The sequence below is a fragment of the Netta rufina genome (assembly GCF_964035555.1).
Source record: "Netta rufina genome assembly, chromosome: 3".
Taxonomy (NCBI): domain Eukaryota; kingdom Metazoa; phylum Chordata; class Aves; order Anseriformes; family Anatidae; genus Netta; species Netta rufina.
Window position 1 is genome coordinate 82,735,718 of NC_140125.1, and position 17,126 is coordinate 82,752,843.

The 17,126-nt window shown below is 36.9% G+C and overlaps 1 protein-coding gene across 1 annotated transcript in view; it reads left to right on the plus strand.

Moving 5' to 3' along the window:
• Positions 1–17,126, plus strand: part of L3MBTL3 (L3MBTL histone methyl-lysine binding protein 3) — a 78,441-nt gene that overhangs the window by 29,697 nt on the left and 31,618 nt on the right. The window contains exons 10-13 of the mRNA XM_084284971.1: positions 3,516–3,607; positions 4,215–4,366; positions 12,660–12,736; positions 14,997–15,082. Of these exons, the coding sequence (XP_084141097.1) occupies positions 3,516–3,607; positions 4,215–4,366; positions 12,660–12,736; positions 14,997–15,082 (407 nt within the window). The remainder of the gene's footprint in view (positions 1–3,515; positions 3,608–4,214; positions 4,367–12,659; positions 12,737–14,996; positions 15,083–17,126) is intronic.

The window sequence follows — 17,126 nt, forward strand, 5'->3', positions numbered from 1 at the left end:
GAGTGAAGCCACTGAAAATATATGGGCCGAGGGCTTACCAGTGTGGGAGAACGTGGCATTTCTGCACCTGAGGCTTGTAGGAAGGAGCATGGACTGCAGCTCATTTGAGAACTCCACAAGCCTCTCACAGGCTCCAGGGCAAGAGTGTTCCATGCTGCCACTTGAGTATATGACCTTTCTTTGGATCATAGTTCTGCATAACTAGCTATGTAGAAATAGCAATTTCTTGAACATAAATCAGATTTTATCAGAAGGTTGGCCTTCACTGTAGTGATATGTAGCAAATGAGTTACAGAGTGATTTATGTTATTACAGCAAGCTTTGTAAGTTTAAGTTTAGTACAGTTTTTCACCACACTGAACCAGTGGATAGCTCTTTTTACTTGGGAAAGTCGTGGAGCCTATCAGAGGTATTGAGAGAGATAAGGAAATATGGAAGTACTTGTGAGGAATCTGGTTGTTGTCCTGCACAGCTATGTAATTCCTACTACCCCCAAGAACATATTCTTGCTTTTAAATAACAAAATCATTCTCTGGTATTTTTATCCAAGACCAGCAAAGTATGTTGCCCTTTGTGTAGCTTGGCTCCTTTGCTTCACCTGAGCAATAAACTCTTTGATTATTGAGGAGTGGCTCCTGAAACCTGTTCGTTACTTGTGGGACTTCTTCCATTGTCCCAGTGCAAGCTCAGCTTGCATATGGGATGGAAAAGGAATGGGAGAGAACAAGCGGTACTGTACATCGGAAGGAGGTGGGAGGAATTGGCCATTCATCAGTTAAAGATATTTTTCTAGTTTTTCAGCAGGAGGTCTTTCATTGCTTATGTTTTACTGAGATTTGTGGAGTTCTGTTATTCCAAGCGAAGGGAGTTAAATTTGAGGTTGTTGGAGTTTTTTGTGCATTTTTATTAGGTTTTGAGGAAAAGCAGATTTTTTTCATTTATAGTACATTTTTTGTTTCCTCTGAAACTTCTTATGTCTAGTGGATCAACAGATAGGTAGACAGATTGCTTATATTTTGCTGTGGTATCACATTTTAACAGTGCTCTCTATTTGGTGCCCATTGCAGATTGTACTGACACTAAAGCTAATACCAGTTACAGCAGCTTGGGGCACTGCATCGTATATAAAATACTACTTTACAGAACTCAAACATTTCCAGAAACATATCTAGTCCTAATTAAAAGTGTAATTTCATAAATTCTTGAAAATAAAATTTTACTGACAAATGATCAAGAAGAGTGTTCAAAGTGAGAAGAATTTTCAGTTTCACAGAAGATGAAAATGTATCGCTATATTACAAAAAAACAAGACCGTTACCTAGTTAACAAATTATGTAATGTCAGTTAGCATTCACATTTTGTGCTTTTGAATTGACTGGAAATTAATGAAACCTGTGGTTTTAATTAGTGAATACTGTTCTATATCTACAGTGGCTTGATCAAATTGACCTTCAGTCCTTTCTTGAGTGATAGATAATGTAGGAGGTAGAGATATTCCTTTCTTACGTACTGACTAGAAGATCCATGCTGTCCAGAAACTGTCTACCAACACAAATTAATTTTCTTTGAGCTTTGTCCCAATACCAGTACCTGATCCTATTGTAGATGCAGTAGGTGGGAGTTTTGTCTCCTGTGTGTTGGGAGTTGTCTGCTGTGAGCTTTGAGTTAGGTCTGAATTTTCTCTAGAATTGCCAAGGAAGAATTAAAGCCTTTATACCAACCACATTGCTTTAAGAATGGTTTTGGCCGGTCTACAGCTATAGTGCATTAATACAAGAGATGGAGAACATAAAGAAAAGTATCATTATTTGTACTTGGAGATTAATTTCTGTTAGCTAATATTTAAAATTAAAACAGGCAGATGTGGAGAGACTGAAGTAAAGGATTCATTACTTGTGGTGTCTTGGAAAATATGAGATTCTCAGAAGGTTACACGGAGCTATTGTAGTCTGTGGCATATCTGAATAACACTTTAGATAGTCAAAAGGTGACACATTTCAATTGTTAAAGCAATCACTCACTGAAATTGGTGGTGTTTTGGGTCTTGTTTTACTGGATTGTAACATATGAACTAAAATAGATGTGCCTAAAGCATATTGAACAGAATAAAGGAAGAAGGCTCTGTGTGCTCACAACTCTTTATTGTTGCTTTAGTGATCAGATGTACATGCAGTTTAATGTGAATTATTTATACAGTTCTATATGTTATTAATTATTTTACTTTTTCCATAAGAAAATATTAGAAGAGGCAAACTATCAACAGAAGTTTAGATTTCTTTCCCAGTACTGTGTTCATAGAATAAAAAATATGGAAAATGCGTGTAGGGGACTGTACAGTATAGGACACTGTAACTGCCTGTGGCATCAATGGTTTAAGCAGCTGTTTTGATATAACCTAAGGAGTTTATTTTAAAGCTATTCATGGTCATGCTGTTTCAGTGGTAACCTGAGGGTTTAGTAGAGTAAAGTCCGTTGGAAGTGGAAGGTCCGTTAGACTGACTGGCATAGCTGGAAAAGCTCTGGGGCCTTTGTTGGTTCTGAAATCCAAGACAGACTGAAAAGCCACAGGAGAGAGCACTTGCTCTGAGCTTGTTGGTTGTGTGTATGTTAACCAGAACATCAGAGGAAAGTTAGCGGGTAGCTGCAGGGCAGTACGAAGAGAGGTGGTGAGGTGTGGTTTTCATGGGGAAAGAGAGGTGGCTAGTAGCCTGGGCTGCTTGGAGAGTTTTGTTGGATGGGAAGGGGATTACAGTATGAAACTGTTGTCTTACTGAGTTTGTGATTTTTGATACCTGGTAGAATTGCACATTTGAGTTTCTAGGCTTCCCTTAAATATTGTTCTGTACCTCAAGGACCTCCATGTCCTTTGGCAGTCAGGACTCTGAGGTTAGAGACCAGGGGCAGAGCGGTAATTTTTTAAGAAATGCTCCCTGCATTATTATGAAGGTTAAATTGAAACTGAGCTGAAGTCTCCTGTGTTGTGGTCTAGTGCTTTGTTTGTATGTCTACTCTTCCTTGTAGATGAAGATTCGGAACAGTTTAAATGTCAGTCCTAGCCAACTATAAGAAACGAATAATGTGAAGCAGTATTTTGTTCAGTTAGTGCAAAGAAAACTTAACATTTTTGTAAGGAAGCTCAACTAGCACTAAATAAAGAACATGATTCCTCTTTGTAATACAAGATGCACAAATACAAATGGAGGAACTTCATCAACTTTCTTTTGAACTCTGTAAGCTACTCTACAGTGTGTTCAGCTTCTTCAGCTTCTAGTAGTCCAAAATAGCAAACCTTTAGAGACTCATTGAGTTCATATTGGGGTAAAATTAATAATTAGTTTTAAAATAAGTTTTCTTTATGTAGTTTATATAAAAATAAAATAAACAATTAACAGTGAATAAGCTTTTCAGTTTTAAAATTGTAAGAAACAGCCCAGAACTGGATGTAAAAATAATGTCTACACCTTTCATATCATGCCTGTCTTATTTCATGACATTCCTTTATGGTCGTTATTTAGGATATAAGGAAGAAGAATTCAGCTGGCCATCATATCTAAAGGCGTGCAAGGCTCAAGCAGCTCCTAAATCTCTGTTTGAAAACCAGAACACAGTAAGTACTCATTTGTTACTGGTGGTATAGAAAGTTATTAGTGGGCTCATGTGTGTGGTAGACTTACAGCACATTTCAGTGATGGCTGACTTGAGACCTGCAAATAATTTAAACAAATAAATTTAAAAAATTTAAAAATTTAAAAAATTTAAAAATTTAAAAATTTAAATGTAAAATTTAAACAAATGCAGTAGTAATCTTCATCTCAGTTCACCACTGCAATTATCATCCATTATTTTCTTTTATGAATCTGTTTAAATATCTGATATTCAGAAATGGTATTTTAAATGAATCTTAGTAATTGTTGTTACTACTGTGTCTCACATCATGCTGTTGTGGAACAAGCAATATTTCAGAGAGAGTGTCTGAGACAGAGTCAAAAGCAACATGTTTAATTTTAGCAGCATGTTCAGTACTTTTTTATTTCATAAACCATGAGTGTCTCTGTGTTTGAGCAACTCTCATGTCAACCAATTAAGCTGCTGCCACTCTGTTGGAGAAGCTAATTGGGAAACTTAGAAATGACATGAATATATTGATTGTGGACACTGGGGAGATTTCTGGATTTACAGTATTTATCTTTAATTAAATGTCTTTCTCTATGTAGACAGTGATTCCATCGGGATTTCGAGTAGGGATGAAGCTGGAAGCTGTAGACAAAAAGAACCCTACATTCATTTGTGTTGCTACGGTAACAGACATGGTGGACAATCGTTTTCTGGTTCATTTTGACAACTGGGATGAGAGTTACGACTACTGGTATGATGTTTTTGTTTTGTATCCTAGTGAGATGTATCAGAAATGTGTTAGCGTTAAGCAGTATTTTCTGTGATAGTTTCCAGACTGTGCATACAGTTACCATACCAACTTTTGCTAGATTTGTAATCATGGCCACCAGAGTGTGTCTCAGTGGTAGATCAGATGAATCAAATTTCCCTTGTCAGGTTGCACATGAAAAATTTTTAGAGATTGTACTGAGTGACTGTTTGTACGTGTGTTACATCTGGAGTTGTGGATTAATTTTTTATTTCAATTACATAGTATAGCTAAGGTTAATGTCTTTAGTAAAGAATACGCACCATGATAATGTGACTGTACTTAGAATTAAATTTATGCATAATTGTAAAATGAAAGGAAGGCTGAACCTTATAAGGGTCTTGTTCCATTATGTGGTTCAGCCTGAACCTTAGACATTACTGTAATGTATCAGGATGGTAGCAAAATCTGTTTTTTGTCTTTTGAGTTCTGTGTTCCTCTGAAAACTGGGACCCTGGTATCCTGCCATGTATTGGAAATGACATTTCTGCATGTTGTATGGTGGAGGGATTTTTCATAGTCAGTGGAAGCAGCAGGACATGTTATAACTATAGAGATCCTGAAAGAAATTCAGATTTGGCTGTCACAGCACAGGTTTTTATTTACACTTGCATGGTCTTGTGGTAGGTCATCTAGAGCAAAGTAGTGTATCTTACATTCTTTTAAGAGTAAGTTACTACAGAACAGGTAGATCATTGTAAGGCTGCATGTTGGCTTCTGCAGTGCCAATTTAACAGTACAGCTTGTAAAAATAAATGAAGAAAGCTTTTTTTCATCTGTACTTGATGACAACTTGGGTACTGTGTCAGTGAGAATGACGTGAAACTGTTCTCTAACTTCAAAACTTTGTGAGTGTGTCTCTTGAAATAATAATTGTATGGGCTACATGACAAGCTGTAGGAGAATTAAGTTATTAAAACAGCAGTGAGCAGGTATTTCAGGGAAGTCAAGAACTGAGTAACAAGATGATAGGCCATACCACTCAAAGACTGGAAAGATTAGTGATTATCTTCATACCAACGTAACACAGTGCATAAATTTCCTTTACAAAGTAGCAGGAGACTGGGGAGTGGTAATAGGTGTTCTGAATTTGCAGATATGTCAGTGCTCATGAATAACAGTTATGCCATTAATCAATAATGAAAACAGCATTTGGGCAAGGCTTTTAAGGCAAATGAGCTCAATGAAATATAACACAGTTTGTTTAGAGGTAGCATAGGTATCTATAAAGCATTGCAGACATACACTGAATTTCAGGCACAGCAATATTCTCAAGTCAGCAGCCCTCCCTCTTTGTGTTGTTGTAATTGAGAACAGAAATTAATAGAAGAGGAAGGAAAGAAAATATTATTAAAGAATAGTGAATGAAAATAGCAGTAGAACATCTGACTGAATGAGAACCTGTAAATGTATCCTGAATGCATCCCTGTTATATTTTGAATCTTAGATACCAGGTTTATAGAGGCCTTAAAATATCTTGGGTGCGTAAACTTCACATCTACCAATTAGTGTCTCTAACTAAAAATGGAAGGTCATGTTGGGATTACCCAGAGTGGAGGGCCTCACAATCTTCCTGCACCTGCATGTAATTTCTATCTCAGAATTATAACGACTTCAGTAATGAAAAATTATATATGTCATGTAGTTGAGGATTTTCAAACTAGTACCTTTCTTTTCTGAATTATTTTCAAAAAAGCTCCTTTCTTTCCTATATTCTTTCTGTGGGTTAGTTTGGGTAAACTGAACTTTTTCATTAACTATATGAATTCTTCCCTTTTCTCGAATAAGTGAAAAAACTTAGTTGCTTAAGTTTACTGGATTTCAGGAAAGAGAAATATATTACCATGGCCTAAATTTTTTAGACTTGAGGTTTTCAGCCTGAAGATAGTTTGCCTGAATTTTTGCTGAACATTAGAAAACATGTTAATGTTTGAAAATAAGCATGCTAGCTAGAACTAGCTATTGCTACAGCTCTTTAATGTATTGTGGTGATACTTCCAGTGTGTTATAAATTCCATTAAATTATCCTTTGACAGTGGATTTTAGAGGGAAGAAAAGTGAACAAAATGGACAGATTTAAGCCTTACATTCAGGAAGGAGAACTTGTGTCTGTCTGTATTCCACAAGTCTTCTGGTTCTTTCCATCCGTGCTCTTTTTTTGACGAAACAAATAATGCTTCTTTGACAGCCAGATACATTTACTCCAAGTGGAGTTTCCAAATGCTCTTAAGGTTGGACTAAATCTGGAAGTAGCACTTGGATGTCTTTGGACTACCTTGCATATCTCTATGAACTAACTGTAGGTCTCTGCTGGCTTTCAGTCCTCCATTCTCTTACATCTCCTCCATTTACATGCAGATATTAAGCCTAAGTTTCCTAATACGTTGGTGACAAAACCTGAAGCAGTCACAGCTTTAGCAGGAGGAGAAGCTGTGCTAGCTTGTTGGGGCTGGCCCTCAGGAGGGATTGAGCAGTGGCCATGCTGAACATGCTGCAGCCCACACTTGCAGGATCAAAGGGCTTTGGCTGCCCTAATACAGTGCCTGGTCTGAGCATCCCCTGAAGAAGAGGCACTTTGGGTCAGCTTTTGGGATCAGTTTACCAGGCGTGTGGGAAAATATGGCATCCCGTGCTTCACTCACTGTTCTCTTCCAACAGTCTTCCTCTCAGGAAGTTTTGTATCACATTTATCTGAATCATTGTCTTATCTGGGTGAGTTTTGGAACAGGCTGGATTTTTGGTATAAGACTAAATACGAGGCCAGTTCAGCTCTCCACCACCATCTGCTGCTTTGCTAATAATAAAGTCCTTAAAAGTTGTGCTCTGCTTGTTTCTTTTTTGAGATAGTTAACTTTGCCGCACTCTTCCTTTGAAAGGATTGGTCTTTTTGATGGGGTTATAATAAACCAAAAAGAAGATAAAACAACCTTAAAGAGTTGTGAGTTATACTACATGCTTTTAACTATTTAAATGGATAATGTGTGATTCTAGAGTATGTAATGTAAAAACGTAAAATTTCTTGCAATCACCATGCAGCTGTTTTATCATCAGATTTTCAATGGATAACATGATAATATAGTTTGCTAGACCACCTCTGTATGTATGCAACAACCTCATGGTTCACATTTTGGGAAGTCCTGACCTAAAATGATACTTGCTTTATACTTGTTATTGATGAAGTATTCTCACTTATGCACTAGATGGGGCTGCAGGATGATTTCTGCATTTTTCTTTTTTCCTTCTTTTTTTTTTTTTTTCTACATAGTTAGATAGACTGAAATCTCACAGTCAAGAAGTTGTATAAGTAATGTTCCTGAGGGCATAATATTATTTATGGGTGTAATGCATGTGTGTATGAATGTTATTTGGTAGATAACATTTTCATTACAGATCCTATCTAGATTTAATAAAGTCAAAATCAAAATACCAAAAGATTTCTTTCACCAAAAGGGAAAATCAGAAATTATTTCAAAACAGAAAATGGGTATAACACATACAGTTTGTTTTAAAGAAAATGCTGAGTACTAAATAAGAATCCTGTTCAAATCTTCAGGTGGAGACCCATGTGGGAAAACATTTTCCTAAAAGTATTCAATATTCTTCTTTTTAACAGTCAGTATTATCATCTGTCTCTCTCGATCTGTATTTAATGAGCTGTATATATGAAACAGATTTCTGGGGAAAAGTAACAGGACAGCTGAAAGTACGCAATAGAGAAATACTAATTCTTCCACAGCTGAGTCTATCATTCAGAGGTACTCTCCTGCTGTGAGTTAGGGATTGTAACACTGCAGACACATTCCTTTTGTGTAGAGGGCTGAACATGTCAGGAGCTCACAGTCAAACTGCCCTCAGCTGTTTTATTGTGGGAAGCTGTGAACAGCGGAGCTTCTTCCTGCCTTTTTACATCGTGTAGCTCTTTTCTGTGTTGACCTCTTTTGTAGGATGCAGTTAGGCCGTCCATAACCTAGCCGAGTTGCTGTCTGTTCTGTGTGAACCCTCTGTGGTTCACCTGGCTCTCTGCTGCTTTTGGCTCCTCTTCAGTTGCCTAGATTAGTTTCATTTCCAGTATAGATAATAGATGTCTTCCATCTGCATGCTCCCACAAGACAGAAGGAATTGGTTGTTCGTGGTATAAATTGTGTGAACTTTATAATCTTGCTCTGTGAATTGAATGTGCCCATGTCACAGCTCCACTGCTGCAGTCCAGGCATAGGTGGCTGCGAAGGTGCAAAGTTCTGCAGCTCCTGCCAGTGGTGGCAGCCTTCTGGGCCTAGCGGGCACAGTCAGAATTCAGGAATCATCATGTTTTATGAAGCGTGTGAGCTGGGTGTTCTGTGATCTGTTTTGTAGTAAAGGAGCTAAAAATCTGTGGGACGCTGAAAATTGATTGTGAAAAGTCAGAATAGCCTTGGGCGTTCCAGCTGACAAGTCATGGGCTTAGGCTGACAGACTGTAGCTGCTCTTCCAAACTAGATCATATGTCCATGAAATAACACACATTAAAGCATGATAGCTTTGCTTTAAATTGTGTGTGATTTTTACTGATCTCTAGTTTGTATTGTTAAATGGACTGTTAGAAGCTATGTGAAATCAGTATGCAAAGATGGGCTATATGAACTGTTTTTGCTGGAACAGTGCCACTGTTTTTTTGTTTTGGTTTGGTTTGTTGTTTTTTTTTTTTTTTTTGTGAGGCCACCATGGTTACAGAAGCTTCTTATAGGCTCATCTGTAATGACCATGTTTTCTGGTAAAGCAAATCAAAATGTTACAGATATTTTATAATGCTATTTTGCTGTCTGGCATTCATTGGTACAAGTTCTGTGTTCACTCTTATTGCTGCACTGTCAGAGCATCTTCCCGTAGTGCATCTTCCATTGTGACAGACCTTCTTCTTCAGTCTTAAAGGCAAGAAGTGTGTGAAGTGGTGTTTGCTATGCAGAATTCTGTAAACGTGTGTTCAAACTGTATGCTTGAAGAAGCAAAACAGAAGAAATGCATTCAGGAAGTCCTGACAAGTGTTTTTACACATTTAATCCATTGCTGTAAGCAAATGCTGGTAATACCATAGTGGCTTGTGAACTTGGGTCTTGATCCCAAATTTAACTCTGGAGACTTTGAAAGTAATTTGTGGACTTTACTCCAAAACATTGCATAAAGTAATATAGGTACACTCTTCCAGTGTGGAAGGATGCTCTGTCTGGGTAAATGCTTCCATGAAATACTCTCATTTTGAGAAAGATAGAATAGAGAAATGCTGTCCCCCTTGCTCCTTGGCCTCTCTTCACAGTTACTGTAAAGAGAAGGGAAGAAGAAAGAGGGAACATGAAGCATTCACTTTTTTTCTGGTTTGTTCAGGGCAAAGCATTTCTAGAAGTCAGAGTGAGTGCTGAGTTTCAACAATGCAAAATAATCATAAAAGTCCTTTTCATTCCTTTTATTAATGGTACTTTCTGTTATTTAGAAAGTATTTGGTGCAACACTATAAATACTATATACATACAGTATAGCTTTGTATATTGTAGTAGGACAAAAGACTGGTATTTTGATGTGAGTTGAATCCTTGGTTATTGTCAGAGCCATCACAGAATCTATCAAAGGAAGGTTTTATCTGCTGGAAGGTGATTCGTTTGGTGTTATTACAAAGAAATATGAGCACAACAGTTTCAAACATAAAGCCACAAGATAGCTGGAGTAGGTTGGCTAATATTTTTCAGCATTAGTATACTCCTTTTAGGTACAAGGCTAGAGGAGTGCTTGCTGTGAGACCGGTTTTGAGACACCCAGATTCCATTTCTGTTGTTGAAATACATCTGTACTGAATTTTAGACATTGTTGTGTAAAATTGCTTTTCAGATTTTTATTTAAAAGTTTAACATTTTGTGTATTCTAAATATGGCATGCTCCTTCATTTTTCTTTTATGCAGCACAGGCTCAAAATTACAACGTGATAATTGGCCAGGGTTCATTCTGCAGTCTTTTCTGTGCTGCTTCCTTCTGCAGTTCTTACAACATAATTGTGTTCAAGGTCTGCAAAACTACCATTTTGACCTATGCGTAAAGACATTAGGGTTCTTGCTAATTTACATTCATCATCGTTTTGTTGTATACACAGTTCTTTGTACTCTCTTAGATGTTAGAGATTATTAATATGCAGTGTTTTTAAAATATTAAATATTAAAATATTTTAAAAATATTAAATATTAAAATATTAAAATATTAATTAGCTATTAGCTAATTAGCTCCCTGCTAAAGCAGGGAGAGAACGGCATATGAACTTCCAACCAATACTTTCAAGATAGATACAGGTAGTGATGCAGTTACAACAGTTAGTGAGAACAGAACCATTGTTTGTGTATTTTGCATTAGTAACTCCTGGGCTGGAGGGAAAAGGCAAGAATATCTGTTAATCTCCAGCCTAGTGGTTGAAACAGTGACTTCAGAGAGAGATTAAATAGAAACTGAATCACAATGACTGTTGCAATATTTTATGCAAAGATCATCGTATATACTAAGTAGATGCCTTCATGCTCTCTTCATGGCTTCTTGTCTCAGTAAATATTTGCTTTGCAAAGTACTTGGTACTCAGCATTCCTTCAGTAGGAGGGAGAGACAGTGTTTCTGTTTAGAAAATAGACTGCTTTAGACTGCTTAAGGCCAGTCTAAAACCTGTTTCTTGAGCCCACCTTTGGGGAATGAGGAATGAAATCCTTAACTACTTTAACTTCCATAGACAAGCATGCAGGGTGGTGTAGCTACCTCTCCATTTGGGTGTGTTGTGGCCATCATGATATGTTGCATGGCACCTTGATCTCCTGGGCAGGTCACAGCATCACTGCTCAGAACAAGGTTTGTTGGCCCTAGAGTGAGTTGAGACTCAGGACTTGCAGTCACTGTGAGACGGAAATGCTTCCAGGATTCCCTAAAAGAGGATAGGCACGTTTCTAGTAGTATATAGCGTCAGATACAGAAGCTGACCTTTAGGGTTAGCCAATAGTGGAAGTTACACTTACATAGTGCTACAGTGTTCTGTAATATTGGATATTATGGTAGTCTTCCTCACTATGTTTGCTGCTTGAACCCGTTTCTTGAGCATACTTAGAGCATCTCATTTTTTATCTTATTATTCCAATTTAACCATGCATACTCAGCTAAGTCTTTTACACATCCAAAGACACGTGCATACCATGAGTTCCTCATCTATTCCTTACAGCACATCCTCCAGGCCTACATTTTCTTGCCCCTCTCCCCCATCCTGGGATACAATCTTGGATGGTCTTACAGATAAGACTGACTAATTAGTGAGTAACATAGCATCAGACTTATTATGTTTCTAGTCTTCCTTCTATCTAACTAAACAATGTAAAATATTGCAAATTTGGTTCTATTATTCTATCAGGGAGAGAGCCATATGTCCTTCTGACTCAGTATCACCAGCACATGTCAGCTGTAGTTAGCCCTGCCTGTCTTCTGTGGTTCTTGTGTCGCACCATAGGCAATGGCACTTATGCAAAATTTGATGTACATAATAGAAAATACAGGGATTTGTTAGTCTCTTGAGTGAAAGAATTTGATCAGCCTTCTTAGGGCAATTTACAGTCTTGGTTCACTGATTAGTCCTGGATTCTTTCAGGCAGTTTGAGGTCTAAATTGGTATTTTATTCTCTTTTGCTGACAGTTTCTCTCAGACTTCTACTTTTCTTGTATACTGCTGGGTTATAGTAACATGTTCATAGCTTCATTTAAACCACTTAGAATCTCATATTGAATTTTTGCTTGTTATTGACTGTCTATTGCAATTGTGCATGATTTTCGAATCTGCTTCCAAGTGCAGTCACATAATTAATCAAGGTCTTTAAACTTCTGGTTTAAAGTTTGGGTCTTGGCATTGCAAAACCCCACCTATCTGATAGTTTAGTGTGTTCTTCTAACCAAGCAACATGTTTCTACCAAGAGTCTGAATTTTTCACATCTAGCATCATAGCTTCCCAATAGAGGTCTACCGCTGACTTAGACTTGTTTTATTGATCTTTCAGTGAAATTTTAAATAGAGCCTTATGCTTGTTTAGGTGGTAACAAAGTCAGTGTTAAATGTGTTCATGTCTTCACTGTTTGCAGTTTAAGTTTAAGTTGAATATATCATAAGTTATTTAGAATTTTTTAATCCTTTTTAGTATATATTGTTTTATAAGCATAATAGGATATCTGAAGAACTGTGTTATTTTTTGTCCCCCAGGTGTGAGGCAGCTAGCCCCCATATTCATCCTGTTGGATGGTGTAAAGAGCATAAAAGAACTCTCATCACCCCACCAGGTTTGTATCATACTACACATCTGAAGGATTTAAGGAAGTTATAGCCACCTAGGAGAAATATGTCTTGCAATAAGCTTATTGCTACCTCTCCTGAATTTTTCTTTCTGTAATTAAGAATTGGCATTGCTAATTTAGTTTTTACAGGACATAATTTACTCAGAACAGAGGTACAATAGACTTTTGTTATTAAGTATGTATGTGTGTTGCTTTAATAGAGAAATCTATCCAAAAAAAGATACTAATTGAAATCTGAACAACTTTGTATGTTTGGCTGAATGTATTCACTTATTGTAAGGCTTACATTGTGAGAATTCTAGGTGTGTGAGATTGTTGTGTATGAAAAACAACTTACTGTGAACTAAATATGTATGATAATGCATGGATGAGAAGATTGCCTTGTCTGATCAAGGAGTCAAACTTTTAAGGGCTGTTTGGAAGAGATGAAAAGAGTGAGAGAGTTCTGAGAAATGAAAGTATACTAATTGCTACTAAATGCAATAAAACTCCTGTTTTTCAGGGCTGTTGCATGTAGCTGATTTAACTAAATGCTCTCCCTGCCATGGGAAAATGAAAATGGTTATGTGGGAAATAGTATAGACCACAGCATTATAAAAGTATCTGCTATCCAATTTATATCTCTTTGGCCTTTGGTGCCTGTACATCTTTAAAGGACTTTAAAAAAGCAATATTACCAGCTGATAGCCTAGTACCTGGAACCTGGCAATGTGATACAGCGTCTGTCCCACCTGGCAGTGGTTAGGCTAGCTGTCGTAGCACTGCTGTAGCAATTGTGTGTCTGTCAAATCAGAGCATTTGTATGCTGAAGCTTACACCATTTTGTCCCCAAACAGCTTGATAAGATTTAATTAAGGTTTAAGAAGATGTAGGCCAACACTCATACCAAAAATTTTGTTTGCTTTGTGTTTTTTTTCTAAATTAATTTTTAGCTAGATCTGTTTCCCAGCTGAATCGCTCTGATCACTCAAATACAACTTCTATCACAGTGAGCTGGAAGGACTGGTTGGGAAATAGAACCGTTTCTCTTAGAAATGGTGACTTACGATAGCTTAGATACTTCTGAAATTATAAATAGCTGTTTTATTTATTCTCTTGATATTTTTCTTATCTAATTGTAGTAGGTTAGTTAGAAAAAAATAGTTTTGTTGAAATAAAAAAAAGCATTGACTTTATGAAAGATGGGCAAGCTGAAGTTCATATTCAAAGTCTTCAGTATTTTCATGCTGCTGATATCAACAAAGAATTTCAGAGAACAATTCATCTTTCAACTCTGTAAGAAGCCTTTTTATTCCGCAAAATGGAAGCTGGTCAACTGTGCAGTTGGGCCAAGTAGTTCAATAGCTTGCTGATGAAGTTGAAGACTTGGAAGAAAGCTGTACATTCTGGATCTGTAGCAGAAACTGCCATCCATGGTCTGACAACATGGAAAATTTTAATTGGTTAAAATAAGTTTTGAGAGAAATTCTAATTCTCAGCAATCTTAGAAAGTCATAAGTAGTCTGTCTGTCAGAAAGTTAATTACAGCCTATTATTCAGCAAAATCCCTTTTAAAACAAATGAGAATTGGTTTTGTTCTGTTCCAGATGATAAATCTGAATGTTTAAACTTCACATTAAGCCTCTAGTGCAGATTAAAAGTGAAGGACAGGCACTGCCTGTTCTGTGAAAGGAAAGCTGTCTGTGTGTCACTTGCATAAAGTGTTTGTAAACATGACATTTTCTGAGAAGGGCAACATTTTCTTTGATGCCTGTAAATTTGTTATTATAGTAAATGTCCCAGCTATTTTAGAAATTTGGTTAAAACAAAATTGCTAAAAGCATAGCAACTAGTCAGATGTGCTCTAATGTGTGTACAAAGCCATCACTGACTAGATTGTGTTTGCCAGTAAATTATTATTTGTAAAATACAGGATTAGGATTATTATACTTGAATAAGTTTCTTGAATAACGTGGCCAGATTTTATCAGTCCGCGTTATTTATATTCTCAAATCCAAAGCAACCATGATTGTTCTTTCTGCTAGCTACTCAGTATTGTATAGGAGAAGATGGTGTTTGGTTTTTTGTTTTTTTTTAATGTACATGGTGTATGCGTCAGAGACAGTTTAGAATATTCTTTCTTATTTTATGACTCTGAAGCATAAGTCAAAACAGTATTTTAAAGGTTAGTGTTAGGCATTCTGTACATTATGCATTATTTTTTACAAGGCAATGTTTTATTTTGCTAATATTTCTTTTGTGCCAGACTATCCACATGCAAAGCATTTTTCTTGGGAGAAGTATTTGGAAGAAACCAGTTCATTACCTGCACCTGCAAGGGCTTTTAAAGTGGTGAGAAAATATTTAAATTTTTCTCATGCTTTTAAGTGCATATGGTTAATTAAAGAAGAGAATACATATATGATGTTTTTATGTTAATTAGTTGCATCATAGGAGGTTTATTTCTATGCAAGCTCACTGACATCAGATAATTATTATTAATAATTACTATTAGTTTATTATTTTAATTGTTATAAATGGAATTAAATGCTACAAAATACTACTAATTCAACTGTAATTTGCAATGGGAAATTACTGTCTAGCTATTAGAAATAATGAGTTAGCTACTGAGTCATCATATTGTATCTTGAACATGCGATTTTCTATCCCTACATTTTAAGTGGTGTAATACAGTGAGAACATAACACTGACTGTAGGAGGTCAGGCTGGTTGGCCATCTAGTCCATTCTCTACCACAGTTGCCACAGGGCAGTTTATTATGTTTATTAGACTTCTGTGAGCTTGTGAATGGGGCATGTGGTCAGCATCCAGATACATCTCCCAAGCTTAACTATGTTTTTTTTTGTGAAGTCTGTTCTTTTACTTTAGGTTAGTATTTGCTAGCTTCTTTTAGTGACACCTATCTTCCCTGTCAGTAGTGAGCTCTTAGGATTTTCAGTGAGGATGCAGAAGGAATCACTGATAGGAGCCAGCATCAGATAGTTGGTAGCCCCTAGCCCCTTGCTTCAGAGCACTCTGAAGTTCATTTCCCTGAGGTTTTTTTCAGATTAGACACAAATTCTGAATAACACTTCGCTAAGGACTGAAGTAGCAACAGCAGTAAAAGTGGTGCTTATGTGCAGTTTGTCCCTGCACATCCTTTCTTCTTATTAATATGTCTCAATACTACATTCTCAGCAAGAATTAAGGAGATAATTTGGTTATATCTGAGAGGAATAGTCCTTGGCAAAAAAATGGAGGGCTGTGACCTCCTGTATGTCAAGCTAAAAGCAAATCTGTTAATTTTCTCTCCAAGCACACATATTGTAACTTCTCCCTTTGCCGTGCAAGGAATTGCCACCCCACAGGGCTCAGGGTTGGGAATGCCTCACTAACTGGCCCAAAGATTCCTCCATGCAGCAGGATCCAGCCGGTTGTGTCTGCACTGGGAATCTAAGCAGGAACATGACACAGGCGTGCAGGGATTGGTAGCATTTAATTGGGAGAGTGTGGCTCAAAACTGATCTGGAAACTGGACTAACAGACAGTGACTGGGTATGGTTTAGATTAGCATGGTTCCAGGACCAGCCACACAAAATAGTTCAGATGAGGCTATCCATCTCCATTTGAGGATGGAGAGGAAGGAGATCTTGACCGCATGGGCATCAGTTGTACTCTGCCTTTTGGTTTCAGAGTCAGAGGAAATCTATTCCCTGCTTTCTGTACTAAAATAAATTCTAATTGTGATAACCGTAAGAAAGCAGATTTAATGGGAATATAATGGTAATTGCCATTGGAATTTGGGTGAAGTCTTCCTGAGACGGTCACCGTATTGTGTACTGTATTATGGGTGAAAACAGTTCCTGTGCTGCAGCTGAGAAAAAAGCTTCAATGTTCTGGAATTCATGATAGAAAGTCTTAGAGGGTCAGAGATGTTATTTTCCTGGGAATCTAAAACAAAAAGCTTAACATGTCTTGTGCATATGTTCCTTTAAAAGTTTGCTTTAGATTTCATAGCTGTATATAAGAAAGATAAAATGTGATGCTCCTAGCATAGCCAACTATTTTGCCAAAATAGTACTATGAAATGGGTATTTGGTCCTGTTTGTTCTGAGTGAATGTTTACTGTCATACTATGGGTTACTTATGTTTTCACTAGGTGACTGAAAAAGGGCATATGATCCATGACAAGAAAACACATGCTAAAAAGACAAATATGTTTGCTGTAGACAATTACATAGAAATTTCAGTCTGCTGTTAGGTAATGTTTCATGCAATACTGTACTGAAACTGATTGCAAAAGACCAAAATCTCCAGAATAATTTTTCTGGAGAGTTTAGGGAAAAAAAAAAAAAAAAAAAGTTTAAATTAAAGGGCCCTACTTGCTTGCATGGAA